This window comes from Ascaphus truei, chromosome 2 (genome assembly GCF_040206685.1).
Source record: "Ascaphus truei isolate aAscTru1 chromosome 2, aAscTru1.hap1, whole genome shotgun sequence".
Taxonomy (NCBI): Eukaryota; Metazoa; Chordata; class Amphibia; order Anura; family Ascaphidae; genus Ascaphus; species Ascaphus truei.
In genome coordinates, this window is record NC_134484.1 from 98,164,238 (window position 1) to 98,188,870 (window position 24,633).

A 24,633-nucleotide genomic window follows, 5' to 3' on the forward strand; every position below is an offset into this window, starting at 1 on the left:
TTTTAGCCACAAGCATCGCAGTCCTAACAGAATATCAAAAGGCCATACATAGGACAGGCGGGGGGGACTCAATGCTTTCTTAATCTGGAGAGATGTGTTCATTATTTGTGACCTCTTTCACTGACCCCATGTTCTTTCATTTGTGTGTCACGACCCCGTTTTGTTTCAGTTATTGGCTCCCATTGATCTCTGCCATTATATCAGATTCATGGAGATTTAAGCTGCTTCCTCTTTAACAATTGTGAGGATTGTTTATTGATCATTAAAAAAAGGTTATTTTAAGCAGAGACTGTGTGATTGGTTAACTTGCGCTCCTCCACATATTTTTTTGTATTGCATTATATATAAATGCTCTTGGCTTTATTCTGAAAAAAAAAATGATCTATAGAACTTGTGAACTAGTTTATAATATTATATTTTAAATCTCCTACATGTGCAATTAATTTGGGTATTTAATGGTATGTGTGTAATATATATTACACGTGTCCCCATTATCAGGCACGGGATTTTATGCAGCCCCCCATTCAACACGTCAAACCCCATAGTTACCACTGTATCCCATCACCAGATCAACCCCACTCTCATCCATTACCAATTCCCCATAATAATGGCCTGCCTGATATATTGGGTGCCCCCCCCCAAAATATGTGCTCTGTTCCTGTCGAGCAACTTTATTTTTTAAATGTAAACTACATCACGGGATTCATGTGATATTAACCTTATCAGCTGTTGCTCTTCACATTTATCACTGGGATCGGTATATAGTGTATTATCTCGTCCCCCTTTTCTTTGCTCTATTCTAGTACCCATAACAAATACTTATGCGGTCGGGAATGATGGGCTTTTATATCTGATCTCATTCCGTGTAGGCTGTAATAATCACCCTGCTGTGTCCCTTATTGTCAATTTGTGTAGGTGTTAAAGGTAATCCTGGTACACAAAATAAAGCCCCAAAATAAAACCCCTACATCCAAAGAACATCAGTCTATACAATATATTTGTATTTATTTTACTACCCGGTGCTGATTTTGAGCAGTACAAAGACTTGTCTATAGCCTTATTAATAGCAAGTATGAAGGTTTCTGATTAGTACCTTTTTTTAATTTTCTTCTTAAACCCTTAGTAACTTCCAGGATCCTATGACCCATCTTGACAATGCGCTGCATTCCGCTGAATAGGTTAAAGATTCAGCCTGTATCAGTCCCCACATTTGCTAAATACTTGGTCTGTCGCCTTGTTTTCTGCCCCCTTTTGTTTGGGTCGTTGCACGAATCTTCCAATGTCTGTGCCCCAGGCTTTGGTTTTTCTGTGTGTGGGCAATGGCTTAATTGCTTGATATAGAAATACACCAGCAAAGTGCTCTTTCAATAGAGGGTAGTTACAGGGAGATAAGACTTGCAAAACACCACCTTAAACTAATCGAGGGAGGAAACCTTTGCAATTCAGTGTGATTGAGGTGTGAAGCTGTGAATGGCAGGAGCTCATTTACTTCTAAAACAGGTTGAAGTCATTCTATTCATTATAGTTTTTTGTCTCGCAATTAGCAGTGTAATCCTGCGATTTACCTGTAGTATTGTGGATGAAGTTAATTTACATTTTTAACAAAGAAGTAAAACTATATTGTGTGTGTGTAATATATATATATATATATATATATGTGTGGATATACACATATATATACACACACACGTACGTTATGGTGGTAAAAAAAGTGACAAAAACCCTCCATTTGATATGTATGTATGTGTGTATATATATATATAATTTATTATTATTTTCCACCACTATTTTAGGCACATAAAAAAACGTGAAATATCAATATTTAAAGCCCTGTGACAGTCGTGCAAATGCCATATATCCTGTTTGTTGGTGCATTTATAATAATATATTATGTATTTCTATATTGTCTGCTGCCATTAAGATTCAAATAGTTGTTGCATTTCTTTCACAAATCCGTTGCTTTTGCTTCAAAGAAACGAAATGTGTATTTCAGTTCTCCGTTACCTCTTGTGAAGAATTCGCTTTGATGTAACTGATTATTGCAAAAAATCAAAACGAAGTTAATGACAGAACAATAGCGATAATAATCAGGGCGCTGATGGGGGCAATAATCAATAATCCATTAGAAAACCTGCATTAACAGAAGATTTGGGGTGAAAAGTCAGGAAATGACCAGTTATGGGTCAGCGATCCCTGTAATTACTCACCCCCTTCTGTGTCCTATCATTACATTGATGGATATAACCTAACCCATGGGTGCTCAACTTCAGCCCTCAAAACAGGCCAGGTTTTCAGGAAATCCCAACCTGCGCTGTTTGGGAGGGGGAGGGGGACCTGCGCTGTTTGGGAGGGGGGGAGGACCTGCGCTGTTTGGGAGGGGGGGAGGACCTGCGCTGTTTGGGAGGGGGGTTGGACCTGCGCTGTTTGGGGGGTGCGGAACTGGAGTTCAGCACCCCTGTCCTAACCCACATCCTAGGCAGGACCACATTATTATGTCATTCTTAGAGGTTGATTCGGGATGTGACAAAGTCAAAAGGGATTTCGTTATAGGAGCCATAACCCTATACGTGGTCATAAGGATAACAGGGCGCTTGTATTGTTACATTTGACTAAATATCCTGCTATTTCACGGATGAATAAAAGAACCTTTTATTAACTTACGCTTTTAATATATAATAATAACAATTTTCTTATTGAGCGGGCATTTATCTCCAAGAATACCCAGTAAACCTGTAGCAAATCTTAGTATCCTGCTTTATTATATGGGGTGGTTATTTAATGTGCGTGTTTTATTTTTTATTTTTACACTTAAGGGCGTTATTTCAGGGCACACTTGTTTTGGTAAATTCACAGATTGCTGGCACGAAATGTCACAATCTTTAGAAATTATTTTGTCAGGTTTTCAAACCTTTTTCAAGGACGTAATTAAAAAAATATAAATATATCTCCTTTTTATATTGGAAAGAATGTTTTCTGTTTGCTAAGACTTGAGGATTTCTCTTTCTAGTTTAATGAATAAACTCCATTGTGTTTATTGAGCACTGTTATTCTTGTTAAATTGTGTTTTTATTTTTACATTTCGTTTTCTCCAGTGATTTCACAGGGGGAAAAAGAACCTAGATTCACAATATCTTAAAAGCAACCGAGTTTAATCTAGAACATCGTTACATTCAAAACATGTGAAAGAATGTTTTTTTTGTACTCTATTACATGGGTTAGCTAATTGGTAAAGATAATACATGTATCTACACGTGCAATATTTTCTAGCAGTCCAGAAAATACACTCACGTGGTATAAATGAATTGTTGTATATTTTATAAATTGGCCATTACAGCCTGTACAGACGGAAATATATTTATGGGATGTGAAATAATATTTTCGTGTACACACACTGGTATTTCTCTGCTGAAAGGCTGTGTTGCCTGTGCTAACATCCGGTGTATTTTCCGTTTCTTGCAGGCTTGTGGCTGGCGTTTCCTCGGCTGGTGCTAGCTAGTTTGCATTGACTTGACCCATTAATCATCTTTGCCTATAAATCTCAGCACTATGGCTTTGTCTATAACAAGTGATCCTGGCCCAAAGGAAAAGAGCTTCTCTGCTGATCCCCTCCGGATAAGCCCTTCCAGAATAGCCTCTTATTTCCCAGCCATTATGCCCCAAAATCAGTATCTGGACATTCTGGCCAATTCTCATGATCTATTTAACCCTCTGAAATCTCTTGGAAGACTGGTCTCCAATTCTTCTCCTTTGGGACCTTTCAACTTCAATGACTTCCCTTCATTTTTAAATCATAACTCGATCATGACCGAGTCGCTTTTCAACCCAGTCACCTCGCCTTACCCCTTCTTTAATAAACTACAGCAACCTGGTACCTATACAAAACAAGAGGAATCTCCCATCAAGATGAACCCTGGACGTCCCCTGGCACCTGCATCCAATTCCAGTAGCCCGGGCGCTCGAAAGTCATCCATCTCTCCAAAGAAATGCAAAGTTGCATCTATGAGCGTACCGAGTCTTGACCTGGAGCCTCCCCGCACATATCAGTTCACAGAAGAAGACCTCCACACAGTGCTGTATGGCTATACCCATGGAGCCAGTGCCAGGCGCTCCCACCACACAGCCACCCATGCCTTATCTGGTCTACGGATCCCTTCCACGTCTACAGGTACCTTCAGTTCCATTATATGTAAGATCCCTCACACTAGAACACTAAATAGACCTGTTCTGTACATGAATGGATCAGCAACGCCTGCTCATCCACTCCAACACTAACATGGTTAAGACCGGTTAAAGGTCAACTGGATCCCTCTTCTTTTGTATGGTTCCTAGAATTAAAAAAAAAACACAGGGAGTCCTCATTACTAGGTTACATTGTCTATGGTTTTACCAGGATCTGTATTATTGCATCAATGTGTGAAAAATGAATGGTGATATAAAATATAAAGTCAAATGGGCTCATAAAAAAAACTCAATATATTTCAGGAATGGATTCCCAGATGCTGGACAGAGACACACTACAGTTACCAGAAGGTACATATTATTATTATTATTATTATTATTTTCGATATCATTTCCTTTTAATAATACACACATGATCAAACCTAGATAGCGATTTGTTGTAATTCATGAACAATTCTCTGACGTTGTTTTTCAGGTTTATCAGTGATGAAAACCACATATGGAGACGTATCCAAAGCAGGAGTCTTCTCTACAAATCTTATTCCTAAAGGTGTCAGGCTCGGGCCATTTCAAGGAAAAATTGTTAACACAAGTGAAATAAAAACATACGACGACAACTCTTTAATGTGGGAAGTAAGTAAATGCTTCGTTTTAATTACATGCAGCTTGTTTGTTTGTGTATTTTTTTTACCATTCAAAAATGTGCGTTTTCCAATCAAAGCAGCAATTTTTTTTACTCAAACAGTTGTATTGTGTGAAATATCTTGAGACCCTTACTATTCCCCCTTATTGTTAGATCTTACACCATCAACCTTTTGTGCTTAAATGTTCTATTATTTACATTTCTTAACCTAGCAAAACTACAATATAATATTAACATTTAAATGCTATGTCTTGTGCAAACTCATTTTCTCTGGACCATACAAATAACGTCTGTCCACTGATACATGCGTTTGTAGGCATCATTTTTGGTCTTTTGTAGAAGACTTAACATAACATGCAGGAAATATAAATAACTTTCCAACAGCTATTGTAAATTGTTACAACAGATAAATCTGGTAATGTACATTTGCTTTCATTACCTTACGGAATGTTGTCCCCCAAATAACTCCCCCCTGTTCTGGTTCCCAGATTTTTGAGGATGGCAGGTTAAGTCACTTTATAGATGGCAAAGGGACTTCAGGAAACTGGATGGCAATGGTGAACTGCGCCAGATTTCCCGAGGAGCAGAACCTGATAGCCCTTCAGTGTGAAGGCCAGATCTTTTATGAGAGCTGCAAGGAGATCTTACCTAAGCAGGAGCTGTTGGTGTGGTATGGTGACTGCTACTTACAATTCCTTGGGATCCCAGTCAGTTTGAAAGGAATGAATGATGGGAAATCCCCCTTTCAGCCCACAGAAGGTATATATACTGTATATACTGAGTGTTGTTTGCATTCTGATCTAAGTCATTTATATGTCTTGTTTTGCAAGTAAAAATAATCATATTAAAAGCATGGCAAGTTATTTCGTTTTGGAAATAGTGCACACACAATTCGGAACATGTGTATTAATAATCTAGGAGAAAATTACACCACATAAAATAAATGATGCGTTGTCCAAGTAATGAATCTCATATGCCACAATATTAAAGTATACCAGATAAACTACATTTTATTTCATGTACCATGTTGATCCAACGTGAGTCTGTAATTATCTGGACTTAATTGTAATTGTTTTGCAAAACATATGTACATAGTGATTTGTCATATTTTCCAAATGTTTCTAAACCTGTATACTCCATATCTGAAATATACATTATTTTCTAAAAATGTTAATCTCATCCAAGTGAATTTAATTTCCGCTTTCTTATGATCAAGAAAATTCAGGAATGCAATTCCGTACAAATAAATGTAAATTCATGCTCCTCTATAAATACACACTGATCTATAAAAAAAAAAGGAAAATGTAATTCTTTCAATCCTGAAAATCAGGATTCTAGCATAATATTGCTAATATACATGTATGCATACGGTTCAGTATTTACATATAATATAAGATGTGTTCAATATTTGCTATTAGCTGGTTAACAAAACAAATCCTATCGATTCATGTGTGACTACGATTTTCATATGTTAGTATAATATGTAAACAGACACTGATCCGTTTTATATTGTAATTTTTTATATTCCGTTCAACTGTTCATGCAGGATTCATTTCCACACTTTTTTTTTTGTTTTTTATTTTAAATTATTTTAATTGAAATAATTTTTTAGGCTAATGGAGACTTCGTTGTATAGCTTAAATAACCTCGTTTGAATCAATTTTAAAGTTATTTTTTTTGTCGTTATTTCATTAAATAATCACAGTATATAGACATGACCTTGAGGATAATAATTCTAGGGATGTCAAAGAAAAAATATTTTATTATTAGTTGACACGTTTTGAATTCTACATTTTCGATGCATATATATCTTCTTTACTCTTAATTTCGTTTGGTGTCATCTGAGCACTTACCAGTGATTTTATTATTATTAATAATAATAATAATAATAATAATAATAATAATAAAAACTAGATGCAAATCTATTGTTCATTTTCTGGCGTTTTTTTTTATGTTTTTTTTTTTTTTAGAATCTGAAGAAGGTTACAAATGTGAGAGATGTGGGAAAGTGTTTGCCTACAAATATTACAGAGATAAGCATCTGAAATACACGCGATGTGTAGATCAAGGAGACAGAAAATTCCCCTGTCATCTTTGCAACAGATCGTTTGAAAAGAGGGACAGACTGCGTATTCACATCCTGCATGTGCACGAGAAGCACAGACCTCACAAGGTAAGGAGTCCTGCCCGGGTCTTGGTCTTCATCTTTCATGCATTGGGATCAGTAAACCATCACATCTATTGCACATACGTGTGAGTTACACCACTGGTAGTCTGTATATGCGGTTGCGTGCAAAGGTTCATACTTTCACCCATAATAATTTTACTTTGGTATTTCTATTAATCAGAGCCTAGAACCATTTGCCTTTTCAATATTCAGCATTTATCACCAAATGCAAAATACATTTTTCTAAAACTGTTTCAGATTTTTGGGGGGTCTTTATTTTACGAGAGTGAGGGGGTCTGCATCTCCACCCTTAACCACACGCTTAATTTGTATTTTTTTTTTCAAATATATGTAATATGTGGTACTTTTGAACAGAGGCTTTTAAATATAAACTCTTAGAACATTGGTTGTCTCTCTTTCTCTCCCCCCCCCTCCTCCTATAGTGTACCCCTCTATCCCATCTCTCTACTATGTCCCCAGGTGGAGACATTAGGGCACAGGGAAACAGCAAGGTTTGGTATGGAAGTCCTTCTTGTACTGTATGTAACAATAAGAGCAATCATGGACTCTCCTCACTGCGAGGCTCCCCTTACAATTCTACATACAGGAGTCCAAATTAATCTTCGAGGCTTCAGTGTCCACATCACTTCTTTTAAATCCCTGTCAGTCACTGCTGGAAGGGACCGCAACATCTTTCAGAGCAATACAGCACGTGTTCATGTAACAATGAGGATTCACTGTATTCAGTGCTATGTAGTGTTATGCATCATATACTTCATGATGCATGTAATCCAAACATTTTCTTTTTAATATGGAATCTGTGGTGCTGTACAAAGCATTTAAGGAAACACTGTACATGCTTTAGAATATCTTTAGTATGCTTATCTATCTTTATTAAACAGCTTATACACTTGCTAATTTTGGTTTTATGTTGTTTAGAAGTACTTTTTTTTTTCATGGTTTTGTTTTTTGAAGGGAAGTGAAGGGGATACTTCATAGATTATTGTTGTATTTTTCTGATTTTGAGATGTTTTTTTTTTTTTAGATTTGATATAATTGTAAACTGAAATAGATCCAAGTCTGACTCCTACTTCAATTTCACGAGCGTGATTACATTATTTAACAGTTGAGTTGGCCAAGATAATTTTCTTGAGTGTTCTCCAAAGATTAAGAACTAATGCATTGTGTTTTAATATTAGAGATGTGTTCAAGATCAATAGAAAATCATGGCTGCCATACGCCAAACCAAGAAAAAGCAGAAGTTAAAGTAAACATTGTAGACTGTAGATCAATTCTTCCCGAGACAAGAATGATGGTTTAGTAAGAGACCCAGAGAAGCCCACATACAGGGGGAAATCTTGTCCCTCCTTTTCCCTTTTTTGATTTGTGAGTGTTTAATCTGGTATTTGCAGCATTACTTTAAAAATAATAAAAATCAACCCGCCAATAAATAAAAAAAAAAAAAAATAATATATATATATATATATATATATATATATATATATATATATATATATATATATATATATATATATATATATATATATATATATATATATATATATATATATATATATATATATATATATATATATATATATATATATATATTGAGAGAAACTCCTGTTCATTAGTTTTGCAATAAACATTTTTTATTTTTCCAAGTCCTGGAGTGCCTGCTTCCATTATTTCTATCTTATCTATCTCTGTTTGAATATTGGACAGGGGCACATCATTTGAATAACCAATGAATTAATTATACTTTTTCTTGCTCTAAAAAAGTGAATATTTAAAAAAAAAAAAATAAGTTTCTCATGCCGCTTTCTTTGGTTAATTAAACACACTTGAATATTGTATTTTAGAATTGAGATGTTCATGTATACAGGTTGTTTCTAATGAGAATATTGCCAGTGCCGCCTTCATGCACTCATAATGTTCTAGTATGAACAGTGCTTCATATACAATGCTATATTAATGCTTCTCACTAGAGCAAAGAAATGTAGATTAATTGAAACCATTCCCTGGTATTTTAAGAACATCATGTATTCTATGGTTATTTTCCTTGTGCAATAAAGTACAAGCGTTAAAGATGTTCCTTGCTAGTAACTGACTTTTGTACCCTTGTTTACAGTGCACTGTGTGTGGGAAGAGTTTCTCTCAGTCTTCCAGTCTAAACAAGCACATGAGGGTTCACTCTGGGGAGAGGCCTTATAAGTGTGTCTACTGTAACAAGGTAAGTGAAGATGGACTCACTTGGAGTGTATATTGTCTGAATTGTTAATGTGCTCATCATTTTCAGAAAATGTCTAACTTAATTGCACATCTATGCACTAACATGGGTTTCATCTGCCAAACTTCACTGGAATATTTCACCTATTCCTTTTCTCTGTCATTACACACTACAATAATTTACACTGATACCTGACCGAGTTAATGTGAGTAAAAAAAAAAGTGGTAAATGTCCCTTTTTGCCCCTCCACTAAAAGGCAGAGCACACTCAGCTTGTATAATATTGAGGATGATGTGGACTCAAGGAAATCTCATTTCAAGCAAAAAAATAATAATCTGACAAGTGAGGCCATTTTATTGTATATTACGCCACGTGAGCTGAAATAAGATGATCTTCATGGTAACTTTATGAAAACATCTATACAGTAAATCTTCGAGTCCTCCCCATGACTCATGTTGGGCCTATATTTCTTAGCCTTTTCTAGAAGTAGAACAATCTATCTCGTGAAACCACAAACAATGGTTAACAATATTACCTCTCATTGGGTAACTGGTGTTTAAAAAAATAAAATAAAAATTAAAAAAGGGTTTTCAAATCCCTACAACAGACGAGTCTAATTTTATTTATTAATAAAAATGAATTTATTAATGTTGTTGGACTGGGATTCTGGCATAGAGAAGTTGGCTTGCAATTTTGTTTAAATAGTTTCTGTTGAACCTTCACATAGTAATAGCATTAAGTGGAGAACTCGGTGGAATAAGAGAGATGGATAATTGGGATGAATCAAGATGGTGATTGAAAGTGGAGGCTACTGTTGAAATATGACCCTGTTGGATACTGGACACTGCCCAACTGTTCAGCACTGGGTTGTGCTCCATTGCCTTACTTTAGAGCAGTACATTTTTTAGAGGAGGCCTTTTACCACCACATGCTCTGTAAGAGAATATACTATTATATACTGTTAGAGCTGTGTGGGAAAAAATGTTGCTATAAAAATTACAGCTAAATACACTTTTTCTTGTGAAAAGTTGGGAGCGCTTTTTATTTTTTGAAACAATTTTTGTTGACTTTATTTTAATGGAAATTCGAAGAGCGCTATGTATGTATGTATGTATGTATGTATGTATGTATGTATGTATGTATGTATGTATGTATGTATGTATGTATGTATGTATGTCTTTATTTGTATAGTGCCATTAATGTACATAGCGCTTTACAGCAGTAATACACATGACAATCATATAAATAACAAATAATACATCATGGGAAGAAGTGCTTCAGACATAAAGGTAACATTTAGGAAAAGGAGACCCTGCTCCTGAAGAGCTTACAATCTAATTGTTTCAGAATTTATCTGGGGGAGATTTGATAAAAGGGAGGGATTTTATCTTCTTAATCATACGGATGTTTCATGAATTAGGGAAAAAAAATAATCTTCAGCTGTAGATGGCAAACTGGCAATTTTGTATTATGTTCTTAAAAAAAAAAAAAAAAAAAATGTACATAACGAGGTGAAGGTTGTTTTTGCTGCTCTTTATAATTATCCAAAATAAACCAATACATCTGACAATGTCCTTCAAAAATATATTATCTCCCAATATTACAAATGGGTGCATTTTTAAAAAAAATGTTTATAGAAAGACTATTTTAGAAACTGGATGGGCTGCGATTATTCAAAACGGGATATCAATGCGAAATATTGAGAACATTTTAGTTTAATTTTCGATTTGCCATAGCAGAATGTTTTCTTTTTTTTTTTAAATTCCGGAAAATTCTCAAATGATTATGTATATATTTGATAGCACTTGGTCACGTTTTTTGGAGGAGATGAAATGGACCACTCTGGTTTTTTTTTTTTTTTAGAATTTTTAACTGAAATCGTGATTTGCATATGCAGCTTTGGAGTTTGAAAGCCGTACCTTCACTTTGCCTAGCTCAATAATAAATATTTCTCTGTCCCCATTTTGTCTGTCCACCAAAACCAAACGACCACATTTACTTTCCGCAAAATAGCTCAGTTTCTTGCAATCATGTGATGTGATCAGAGCTTTGACATGTCCCCCAAGTGAGTGATTGTGTTTACACTACACACTTCAATATTAGTGTCGTAGTCTGCCTACGGTAAATGAAACAGAATGGGAACAAGTCGCCTGGATTGCTTCCCCTGACGCATTCCGAGGCACTTCCTACCCCCTACTTTGCAATAGGGAATTTGCAACAGTTTCCATTTTTTTCCCTTTTTAGTTTAATGTGGTCTATTTCTTTATCCCAGTGTAATGTTGTAGGCACAACCTCATTTGTCTTTAGTTTCACCATCATCTAGTTTGGGAGACTTTTTTATTACATGATCACTGAGGGAAGCCATATGCGGCTATTCACGTATTGTTATTTTTTTCCCTAGGCATTTACAGCATCCAGCATCCTCCGCACACACATCCGACAGCACTCGGGTGAGAAGCCCTTCAAATGCAAACACTGTGGCAAAGCCTTCGCTTCACATGCGGCTCATGACAGCCATGTCCGGCGCACTCACAACAAGGAGAAGGGCTACGCTTGTGCAATGTGTGGCAAGACCTTCCTGGAAATAGAAGAATTCAAATATCACATGCAAATTCATGCTGGTCTCTAGCCAGATATTTGCCTATCAGTCTCTGCATATCATTGTGGCTGTGCCAGCTTTATTTTTTAAAGGAAAAAAAAAAAAATCTTTTACACAGTATTATTTGTCCAACATACTTTTTAATCTGTGTGTATATATAATCAAATATTTGAAGTGGCATATGAAGATGAAATACTCCTGTCGGATTTTTTTAAAAAGTTTATCAGATATATTTTTATTTTCAGTCCATACCTCGTTCCTTGTATACCATCGGTTAGAAATGTAAGTCGTCTTTGCATTATATTATACCTGGCTGTATCTGACTATTGACTGTCCTGTATCTATTACTGTGTTAGTCATAACTGTATTTCCTGACAGCAATGCAATTCTTTCTTTTTGACGTTTTTCTGCTTTTTTATTAAAAAAAAAAAAAAGCTCAATTTATTACATTTAAAAAAAAAATCTGAATCTTTAACATTGGTACATGTCCCGCAATGACTTCTCAGAAGCACCTGTAAAATGCATGTAAATATATTTATTACAGTAAGCTTTTACAATTCATCCTTCATGGAAGTAACAAGGCCTATTATTTTTACATGAAACAAAAAGGAACCCATCAGCAGTAATACTGCATTGTGTGCTAACTGTTGTAATATAAGAAGTTAAGGCAAATGTTGGATTGGTTTTTATGTGGGTGTGGTTATTAAGTCACTAATCTGTTTTTAAATTATGACTTTTGATCAAGCGTAATGTGTAAATTTGCACCCAATTAAATTACTTTGCGTTTACTTACAATTTTACCATTGAATTAAGGTACACAGCCCATGTAAGCTCTGACCTCATGTATAGAACAAAAGACAAAAAGCCCCAGTGCTACAGCCAACCTGACAAATTATATAGTTAAATACTTATCAGTTTATCTTCTCATAAACCAGGGTCATTTAGTTCAATTCTTTGGCCAAAGTATTTGAAGCCTGCAGCCATGTTATGGTAATACCCATCTGTAAAACTGCTGCACCTGCATAAAGCTCCCATAACCTCTCTAATGGAGGGAGAGCTGTGCTAATAGAACTGCCATTTAAAAGGTGGGATGGGTGAGTTTAAACCAGGGAGGAGGGGTCGCTAACCTCAATTGAAATGTACAAACACACACAGCCCCTGTAAACTCAGAACCCAAACATACCACATCATATATATTTGTGTCAAAACGAAATGATCCTTGTTTATAAGCAGATACACTGGTAACTATTTAACTATAATTTTTTTTTGTCATGCACTGGGGCTTTTTGTTGTATAAAGTTGTAAATAGTGCAAGGATTCAGGACGTGCCCAAGATTGCAGTTCAAAGGGTGTCCTTCATCAGGAATAGGTAATAAGCACTCCTCGTTAGTGTTTCAGTACCCAGTTGTTTCATTTGGAGTAAATATGTATGTATGTATGTATGTATGTATGTATGTATGCACCTGCATCCTTGAACCATCAAGGAGAATGTAACTTGACTTACGCTCATGAGATCTATCTTCCTATAATGAGTTATATCTCCGTGACATGAAACATAGGCGCAGATTTTCTGGATTGGGTGCTCTAACCCAGGGATGCGCAACTCCAGTCCTCAAGCCCCCCCTAAAAGGTCAGGTTTTCAGGATATCCTGCTTCAGCACAGGTGGCTTAGTCGAAGACTGAGCCACTGAGTGACCTGTGCTGAAGCAGGGACTGAGCGATCTGTGCTGAAGCAGGGACTGATTGAGCCACCTGTGCAGAAGCAGGGATATCCTTAAAACCTGAGCTGTTAGGGGGGCTTGAGGACTGGCGTTGAGCATCCCTGCTCTAACCCTTACTGGCGCTTCATTAATCTGCCCTCAGTACATCGTACAATTCGATAGTGTGTGATAGTTGGTTCCCGCTTAGTTTAAGTTACAGCAGAGTTTCTTTTCCTTTTTGTGCTGAACTGAATACATTTTAAAGACATTTTGTGAAGAAAATTGTCTCATGTAATTTCTTTGGTGAATCTCTCAGCCTGTGTCTGTAGATCAGTCTAACGTCCCGATACCTGGATCCTGGAGCTTATCCACACAAACTTGTTCTCGCTCTATTTGCTGACACACCATTTACAGTTTGCTTGCTTATGCCATCATATTTTCTTGGGGATTATAATTGTTTTTGTGCAGAACTTTTATTAACTACTTTGATACATTGATCTTTTGTCCTGGATTCTGACATTGGATGCTTTTAACCTTTTTTATTCCCCTGTAATAAAAAGCTTGGTGGGTATTTTAAAGATGGCAGCATTGAGAAGCTGTTGGCTACACAATGAGCATGGAATTGAGCTGTGGTTGTATTCTTGGTTCATTTTCTCAAAGCTAGTTTGTAATTCTATCAACATTTAAAAATGGTTTCTTTCAAACCCGCAGCCAAAGACTGACCATGACGCGTTTTTGTTTTGTATTCATCATTAAAAAAACAAAACCCTACAAACCTTTCAATATAAATCTCCCTTCGGAATATTCTCATTTCGAAGGTTCCCAATGAACTTTCATTAGTGCTGCAATAGTCAAGGTGTCACTAGGCCCACAACGGGTGAGTGTCCTGCTGGCTTGTCATTGGTCGCCCTGATTGGTTTACCAGCACTTTCCTGCCACTGGAACCAGTTGTCTAGAAATGTTGAGAGACTAACTCCAGACTGCGTGGGTAACTAAGGCAAGCCCAGGCTCCATTGCAGCCAACGTTTTATTTATTTTTTCTTTTAACGATTATTTGGACAAAGACAATGTTGATTGTTTTTAATTGCTGCTTTAGGCCAGGGCCATGGTCAAAAAGACCGTGCTGAGCTGCGCTGAGGGAAATCGTCATCCCTATCAGCACGGCTTTAGACGGCGCTTCCGCAGGCGTGCGGAGACGTGTGGAATTTCAGCCGACAGCCCAATTTAATTTTTCCCGCTTAGGGAAGCGCAGGGCCGGTCACGTGACCGCCAATGGCAGTCGGTGACGTGGCGCGCTAGCTCTGCCTCCAGCCCCGCCTGCCTCCCACCCAGCACACAAGCGCGCTCGCTGACGCTCATGCAGGGACACGAAAAAGCTCCTGCTTGAGCAGGAGAGCATGAGCGTCAGCGCTGCTCAGCACTCTTGTTGTCACCATGTCCGAGGCCTAAGAAGGCAAAAGATTTGATCAGGTGCAGACATTCTCTTAAATATATTTAAAGTGAAAGATGATGAATTTGTGTAAGTAAGGAGACGAAAAAAAGCACCATGTATTTTGGCATGTGACTACATTTTTTTTTTATACGTAAGGGCCGCATTCACAGAGCTGATGTAACTGCGAAGTATGAGGGGAGCAGCCCATTCACTTCAATCGTTTTATTACATATGTTGCAGCTATTGCATTTTAGTAAACGAGACCCCTAAGGGTTCTATATAATCTATATCCGCTGAAGCAGTCGATCAGGCCAATGGGGAATTGGCCAAAATCGTCCGCTTCAGCTGATCTAGAATAAGCGGCTAAAAGTGAATTCTTCTGTTTTGTAACTTTGAATAATGCTGAATCCAGTGGTTAAATTTAACCCCTCCTATGCACTACAGACAACATGTGTATATAGTTTTTGTTTTAATTGCCCAAACAGAACTGTTTCTTTTTTGTTTTGTGTCAACATTGCTGAAGGATTTATGATATAAAACCAAATGTTAACCAATGCCAAATCTGAAACGGGTCTCTCTTTGCACATGTGGCTTCTTCTGTGACAATGAGACATTTTGTGAGCTGAAAATGAATGTTTTGATGGACAATGTCTACCAATACAAATGTAGGCAAGTAGGCCAAAGAGTGATGTATAGATCTTGAATGTTAATGCTATATTGCTCTGTTTAATAGCTTATTTATTGTAGCTGTATTTTATTTGTAGACAGCTGAATCTGCTTTATTTTGGAATATGTTGTGGGATTAAAGATGCTTTTCATACACTATCCAACTGTTTTGTCATCGGACTATGAGCTTCCCAAAGGTAACACTGACGATCTGTATTAAGTCTTCTTTCATCTGCAAGTCTTTGTTGCCCTACATCTGTAGAATGGTGTTTTGTGGTCTCGGACCTATACATATTACTTGATAATAAACTGGAAATTTATCACATTGGCAAATTTGTCTGACGTTATTCTTTCAACAGTTTGTGTGCTATAATAAAAGCAATAAACAGTGTATGTTTGGTATGTGTTTAATGGAAATGTGTACACTGATTGCACCGTAATAAAATAGGAAATACAGGGTGAGGTGCTTGGGGTGAGGTACAACTGATCAAAAATAAACTCCTAATGGGGAAATGTCCCATCAACACTGCAGAGGAATCTAGGCCAGGAGAGTAGTTGGTGGTTAATGCCTTTTACATTGAAGGCAGACAACACAATTTCAGACTGAAAGCTGTGTGTGAACTTCACTTTTATCTTCCCTTGCTTTATGGACAACTAAATACAGTGCAAGCTTTTTGATCCAGGGATTAATTGTACCTGCATTTTACAATGTATGTTCCAGGCACAAATAGCTTTATGAAATAACCTATGTATATCACTATCCAAAATATGATTTAAAAAAACTACATAATGAAACCCATAGTATCCCTTTTATAATCACTGTGAATGCATACGAAAACCAATATTAAAAATGACTGCACTCCAAAAGAATATTAAATAAACGACCGTATTGAGGGTAGCAAGGTTGTCGATCCATGCAATCTGACCTGGAAGCCCCATTGTAGTGAATGGCGATTTAGGAGCTTTGCGAATATGCTACTTGAATATTAACCATCAGCTGGGGCACAGTTGGTAGAGTTTGCCCAGGGAGCAAAAATACCTGGTTTTGCATGTGTGTATATATTTCAGAACAGGATAAGCACTCCAATAGTCAAAGTGAAATTTACTACTCAGCGTTTCGGCTCCCAATGGAGTTAACAAATTGTGACACTGGTTAGCATAGTGAACCGCTGGCAGAGATGTACTGTAAGTATGCCAGGAGGACTTTCTCAAGACTTTTAATGAATTTTTGGAAGTGTGTATAGGATAGGTCTTACCGGATGCTCTTGTACCAAAACTGTGTGTATATTCTTGTCAATCCAGGCAATAGTTAATGCCATCTGTAGTACGGTATTGATCTCAGTTTTAAACTGTACGGTAGGGTCCCATGTACAGTAAATGGTTTGTAATGGTTAACATCGTCAAGTTGTCATTATTTTAGTCCAGTAGTCCGCGTTGTCAATCGCCTCTCCTTTGTCCATGGGCCGTGCTATGATTTACTTATTGTGAGCGAGACTTTTGATGGCTGCTCTCTCTGTAGCATAGACATTGGAGTGTACTTTAGGCGGGTTCTTGTGTATGTTCCTGACCTCACTGTTAATTATACATTGTAACGTTGAGATAGAGGTTAGTGTTAATTGCGTCGAAATTACTCCTGAGTCTGAGGGGTTTGGTAAATCGGTGGTATCAGTAGATTTGATCTTATGGAAATCCTTAATCCTGAAGTAAGTGCATTTTGAATAAGGCCATTTCGGTCTCATGGAGATGGTTGGAAGGTATCTGTAAATGTTGGGATTTTCTGTAGGAGGGAGATCTCTGGGTCTTTGAGAGTACATGTGGATAAGTTATACACTACTGTCTCTGGTAGCGTGGCGGGGAATATTGACATCTTGTGTTTGTTGTGACCCCCTCTGTGGCTTGGCTTAGGGCACGATTGGTCCTCTGTTTTAGGGTAGACTGGCTGGGGCCTAACAAATTGTGTTAGGGGCTTTCCTGGTATTGCTAGAGTCGGTGTAACCAGAGTAACTCCCAGCTGTGGTGGGCCTGTAGTTTGTCAGGTTCTTAGGGTATCTAGGATAGATGAAGGTAGCAAAGCGCTTAAATGCCAGGCCAAATAAGAATATAATGCCAGAACCAACATCCACAGGAAATCAGAAAGCAGGAATATTGAGTATTGGTAATGCAGCTAACAATAATGGTACAGTCCTCCTGAAGACAGGTAGTGGGTAGGGTAGAGCCACCCACGATCAATCTCATTGGTAGGTTCCCCTGTAGCAATAATTACTCACGTTCCTTGGTGTGGCTGGCTGGATGTGCAGCTTCCAATGATGGTATGCAGAATGTAGATGGTAGGGAGGAGCGCACGAACCGAAGGGAGCAGGAATGGACCCAAAATCAAAATATCAAAAAAGGTACTATATTGTGTCATGAGACCAATTCAACGCGTTTCGAACGCCACCGCGTTCTTTATCAAGGATCCTTGATAAAGAACGCGGTGGTGTTCGAAACGCGTTGGATTGGTCTCATGACACAATAAAGTGCCTTTTTTTGATATTTTGATTTTGGGTCCTTTCCTGCTCGCTTCGGTTTGTGCGCTCCTCCCTACCATCTACATTCTTAGGGTATCTATTACATTGTCGTTTGGATTGTTATGGGGGGTTGAGGGGTGGGATGCAGAGTTCTTCTGGAAACCCTGAAGCCAATGGTAAATATAATGCTCTTTGTTATCTTTAGTAACTATGGCTAGCTTTACTCTCTTAAATACTAACAATTCCTCCCTGTATTTATCAATATATTCAGTGAGTCTGCGTTGCCAGTTTCGTGTGGTGTCTGCGCCTACTTTGTCTAGGTGTTCAACCTCAAAGCTGGAAATCTCTGACTGCACGCCACCAAGTTCCTTATCCACCTCCTCTACAACCAGAAGAATCAGATCCAGGGAGCACATATTCAGGACTCTGCACAACAATCAGCAGAAGTCTGGTTTGGAGCGACCAATGGTCTATGTTTCTTGTGGTTCTCCAAAAGGAGAAAAATACAGTACATACAAATCACGTTTCTTCAACTGTAAAAGCTTGTGATAGAGTTCATTGGGTTTAGCAGCGCCAAAAGGTCTCCTGGAAGACTTCGTTAATCAGAATCTTGTAAGCATCATCTTCAGATAGTCACAATTTCTGCACAATCAAGCAGGAGCCCAGATCTTGCAGCAAAACCTTCAATATCTGGGGAAGGGGGAGTATGGAAGGTTTTCCTGCAAGATCTGGACTCCTTTGTGTGTGGATATATATTCTATCTACGGTATGTCTTATGCTTAATGTACAAGCCTTCCAAACATTTCAGTTTTGAGCCCTACTAGGATTCACTACTCCACTGAGAACAGGGTGACGTCACTAGGTATTTTGTCATTATTTTCGCACCAATTTTGGGCCACTAGATGGGGGCGAGGTATATTTATGGTCACTGTTTAACATTTGGGTGCTCTTGAAAAAGGATCTGTTGGGAGCACCACTTCACTTTGTTTAATATTGGAGTGCCTGTGCTTCTGTTCTCTGATTATGTATTCCTAAATACATGCTGATATGTACAGTACCCTGCAAGACATCTACACTGCAAATACGTGAGTGCTCTGTTTCTGGATATATTATATATATATATATATATATATATATATATATATATTTATATTTATACGTCCATACATACATACATACACACATAACAAAGGAAAAGGCACACCATAAATATGCAATTTATTTTCATTTTATTGGCCCAATAAAATATATATATATATTTTCATATGTATGGTGTTCCTTTCCTTTTGTTAAATATATATATTCCCCCCCCATATATTTAGTAGGAATATACATTTCAATTGAGACGTTTGTCTCCATGTTATTATACCCATAGTGTCTCGCCATAATTTCTATTGTTGTGATATGGCCCTACGCACATTTCTAAAGATGGTAGGGAACAGGCAGGCATATTGGACAGTAATTATAAATGGTTATATAGACACCAATAATAAATGGTTGAATTGATCTGAAATCAAAGGCTTAAAAGGTCTGGGAGACCCTCTTCTGAAAAGACCAACAGAACCAATACATCTGCTACGTAATTTAAAAAAAAAATGTTTTGTACACTGCTTTTTGCTGATTTGTAGCTGTATAAGCCTAACATTTGCACTAATGTTGTAGATGCTGTTTTAACCACATCAATATAAGCCTCTACCTAATTTTTGCATTTAACAGTGGAGAGACTGGTATTCCTTTATGTTCAGGTTGCGATAATGCCAAGATCCCATTTTATAATAATGCACCAGTTTTTTTGTTAATGAAGTCAAAGCTATTCTTGGTGATTGTGGCTTGTTTGGATATGTTGTTATGCCGAGTGTGCTCCAAGAGAAGTTGTAATCATTAAAGATGGCATAATCAAGGGATGTCTTGATGAATCAAAGAGCACCAGTGTGTTGGGGAAATTGAGGTGGGGTGTTCAGATCGCTCTAGGATCATATTAAGGTGCTACACAGGTAAGTGGTCGAACAAAATTGTGAAACTGGGGAGAGAGCCTCCAAATACACCTCTCAATTATGTGCACACTTAAATCTGTGTGTGATTAAGAACAGTTACACTTAGAAACTTTCATTATAGCAGAGTAATGAAGATAATTAAAACATAGCATTTATACTCTCTTATATAAAGAGGTGTGCTGAGTAAATCTGATTAGAAATGTGTGCACTCCCTTGAGAAAGCTCCTATATGAGTGAAACGTACGTCGGGATTATTTGCGAGTGACGTCAGACTTCATGGCGGGCGGAGCCTCATACTGGAACCGAGGCAGTTTGTAGCAAGTGCGCATTGCACCAAGAGTAGAAGCATTTAGGAACCACCTATGATATATTTAAGGTTGGAAGAGGTATTGCTGACTATATAGTCACTATTCTATTGACTTCGAGCATTGGTATATCTTAGAGCTAAGAAGATACCTATTTCGATTAGACCCGATAGACGCGGGCCTTGGGTGGCAAAATCTTGGGGTGGCAAATTCCCCTTTTATCCCCATATACAGAGGACCTGCTCTCTTCCCCACTGATTACCAGGGGAGAGCGTTGGGCCTTTGTAAAGTTTTTACCTTCTCCTGCAGCGCCCCATCTCCTCCTCCTTCAGCATCACTGCATCAAATGACACTGCGATATCTCATGGTTTCATGTTGCCATGGTAATGCGATGTCGCGGCGTCACATTGCCAGGGCAATGCGACGACCATGTGACGTTGCAGCGTCATTGGACACCGCGACGCTGAAGAAAGAGGAGAGCGGTACGGGGGGCACCAAGGTAAGTGCCTATGGGCGGCGGATTGTTTTAATCCGCCACCGATTAGACCTCTTGGGCACTATTTGGCTAGTATCTGCATATACTGCATATATCTGCATATACGTGCTGAGCGATTACACACGATTCTAAAGACTCTATCTGTTGCCCGCCCTGTGAAGCATGATAATAGCTCACTAGCACAATACTAATCAGATTTACTAAGCACGCTATTTTATATTAGAGCACTTGAGGTAACAGCTGGCTCTCAAAAACCATTCCTGTTACTTTTCCATTACAATCACAGGTACCATCCTGGGATCTGTATCCATGGTATAGATAGTAAACTGATGATCTTGGGTGATTAGTTACGTCTCTTTTAAAGATTTACCTTACTTATATGGTTACCAACTAATACCTATTTTAGGATTTCTACCACTGCACATCAGTGTAAAGACCCTAGCAATAGTGAATAGTTTCCCTCCCAGTATATACCATTCTCTCCTTCCCCCCTTTTTGGATTTTCATATTTTTTATGTACAATTGATTTTATTTTTAATGTGAATAAATGCTATGTTTTAATTATCTTCATTACTCTGATCTAATGGAAGGTCCTACGTGTAACTGTTCTTAATCACGCACCGATTTAAGTGTGCACACAATTAAGAGGTGTCTATGGAGACTCTCTCCCCAGTTTTGCAGTTGTGTTGAGGAAAGGCTCAGAGGAGTTCTGATCCTATCGGTGACCAGTAAAAGGACCGGAGCACCAATGAGTGACATCACAAGAGTCGCTCCACCTGGCCCACGGAACAGCGGGAACTTAATGTTCTAACACAGATCAGGTTTTACTTCATGTACCTGTGTGAGTGCATTTAACTTGCTTTTTTAAACGTAATACATTCTTTTTACAGTCTACACTATGCGCAGGCGGTCCCTAGGAGGTAAGCAAGAGGGAGAGAGTAACAGCACTGCTGCTTTTTACTATTTAAAAAAAAAATACATCTAGGATTAAAGCAGGGGGTCTCAGGAGCTGAACCCCGTTAATTTCAGCTCCCGGAACCCCCTGCTTCCTGTGGTACCTCCTGCTCAGGTTTAAAACCCCAGGTCACATGGGCCAATAGGAAGCCACATATGACTTCATGGCCTCCTACTGGCCCATATGATGGGGCATGTAAACCTTAGCTAAGATATCTGCACCTAGTTCTGAGGTAAGTATCTCAGGAAGCAGGGGGTCTCCGGAGCTGAAGTTAACGAGGTTCATCTCCGAAGACCGCCTGCTTCCTACCTAGAAGGGGGGAATTTTCTTTTTCTTTGGAGGTTGGCGTCTTTAATAGTGCTTGCCTAAGAGCGGAACATACCCCAGGGAGAGGCCTGATTGTGGGTTGTGTTTGTCTGCACGCCTGTCTTTTAGGGTTACCTTGCCTTACCTTGGGAGTTGAGGATTCCTTATCCAGATGCAGCAACAACACACCCACTAAAACTGACCGGTGGAAACTATACTAAACCTAACTGTGGAACTCCTCAAAGTCTTGACTACACAAGGACCCCATGTTTTGGATTACATATGACTTATTTAAACAAGTGATTGGCTTTTTAGTACCGTTTGGACGGCCTGTGCCACACATTATTTTGGGTGTCTTTCCCCCCTTTTTTTTGGTCTTCTTGTTTTTTTTATTTCTGTTTGCGTGTTATACTTAATACATATCTTTTATTATACGCATGTTTTCAATGTTTTTCCTTTTCTTTTAGCTTTTCCCTCTTTTGCACTTTTTTTTTAGTATTCTTTCATATATTTTTATATTTCTTTCTTATCTCCCTAGTCCACTGTCCACCATCAATATCTACTTAATTCTACTTATTCCTTTTAGATTAATTCCCCTCAAGATTACTGGGTCCTCCCTTCTAGTTTATTGAACGCCTACCTATTCCACTATTTTCATTTACTATATAACGTCAGCTTTGGCAATGTTATACACTAGCTGTGTTTCTTGGTTTGGACATGTTAACCTATGTGTAAAGAACAATGCAAGAACAACACATGCTAGGCTATTGTGCAAAGCTGTGGTAACTAAGATTGGTTCCCCCTATGGGGTAGGACTTTTTTTTTTAGTCGTCGTATTGAAAGTGATCTATGAGGTGGAATATGCTGATTCTAAACCTAATGACATTTACATAGTATATTCTCTATGGGCGAAGAGCTGGGGCTGAGAGCGTCTTCAGAGTTCTAATGCAAAGTATGCATCGCTGCCCCTTAGAGAGCTGGCCATTGTTGAAAATTGTTTCAACATTCTGTTGGGATACTGCTGGCCTGGTGGAGATGAAGAATTGAACAGGGAAGGGTGACCTGTTTGCCTTGTCAGTCAATAGGATTTCTTATGTTTTGGGTAGGAGTGAGGGTCTTTTGAACTTTCATCTGGCATGCTCCCAGAAGGATTCCTGTAAATTTGTATGGTCACTTACATTAAAGCAGAGGCTTCCTCTGCTCATTAGAGGTAGAATATTCATGTACATTACTGTAAAATATTGATTATTTTCCGAAGGGATTATTGCCCAGCTGTTGGCTCAGCTTTAACTAACAAGCTTTGCTCAGCTGTTATTTGGTCAACACTTTTGGCAAAGAGTTGTACATGAAATATATTGCTGTGTTAATTCTATGAATGAAAATACACTTTATCACTGCTGAAGGGGCTTGCAATGAGATGACTAGAAAATGTGTGTATGTGTATGTATATATATATATATATATATATATATATATATATATATATATATATCCCCACCACCCTATAGAACAAGTGCAAAAAACACTCCTATGGGGCAGAGCACCTTTAATTCAATAAAGCATAAACAGTGAAACACAAGAAAAAAGTGTGAGAATTAGTAACGCATGTCACAACTCGATATATAGTATCAAGACCCACTGTGGTTGTTTCCCCTCATACAGAGGTAAACGGAAAGGTTCACAGTGTAGCATTAAGACCTGCAAATTTGGTTATACCTTGGCGTTGGTATGCAGGCTTATGACGCTTTGGCCAAAGGGTTAACTAAATAACTAAGAAAATATTATTATTGAAGTATTTAACTTTATACTTATTACCATGTATGTTTTGTCAATTGGATGTAGCATTGGGCTCCCCTGTCTTTTGTTGTATACATTTGCCACGCTCAGTAGCACTCCTTTTGACACACATATGATGTGGTGGGTGTTGGGGTTTGAGTTTACTGGGAAAGTGGGTTTCTCTCTATCTATCTATCTATCTATCTATCTATCTATCTATCTATCTATCTATCTATCTATCTATCTATCTATCTATCTATCTATCTAAAAATCTATCTATCCATAATATACTGTACACATACATACATTATATAATGTAGGCACCTCCAGGGGTGTATAGGGCTAGCCTCACTGCTAAATTTAAATACAATAAAAAATAAAGAGTAAAAGTCCTCAGTGTATTTAGATGGTCACTATCTGTCTCCTATAGGGCTATTTTTTTAAACAAAGCCCTCAATGCTAAGCATTAGTTGCTAGTAGACCTTTTTCGAAAAATGAAAAAGTAAGGTCGATATACCATTATTAAAGTGCTATGTACATTAATCAAACAGTGATCAAAGTGGGATGGTACAGGGTAAAGGGAACAACCCATTTACAAACATATACTTTCAATCCTACAGTACATTAAAGAAAAATGCACTTATATTAAAAAGGTCCCTGCCTATGTCCTTAAAGGAT

At 37.9% G+C, this 24,633-nt stretch overlaps 1 protein-coding gene across 1 annotated transcript; it reads left to right on the forward strand.

The window, feature by feature from the left end:
- The first annotated feature begins 3,546 nt into the window (after window positions 1-3,546).
- PRDM14 (PR/SET domain 14) lies at window positions 3,547-11,848 on the forward strand. Its single transcript, XM_075589027.1, has 7 exons — window positions 3,547-4,165; window positions 4,483-4,530; window positions 4,655-4,812; window positions 5,311-5,581; window positions 6,793-6,995; window positions 9,121-9,222; window positions 11,621-11,848. The coding sequence occupies exons 1-7, from the start codon at window positions 3,547-3,549 to the stop codon at window positions 11,846-11,848; spliced, it is 1,629 nt and encodes a 542-aa protein (XP_075445142.1).
- Window positions 11,849-24,633: the final 12,785 nt, after the last annotated feature.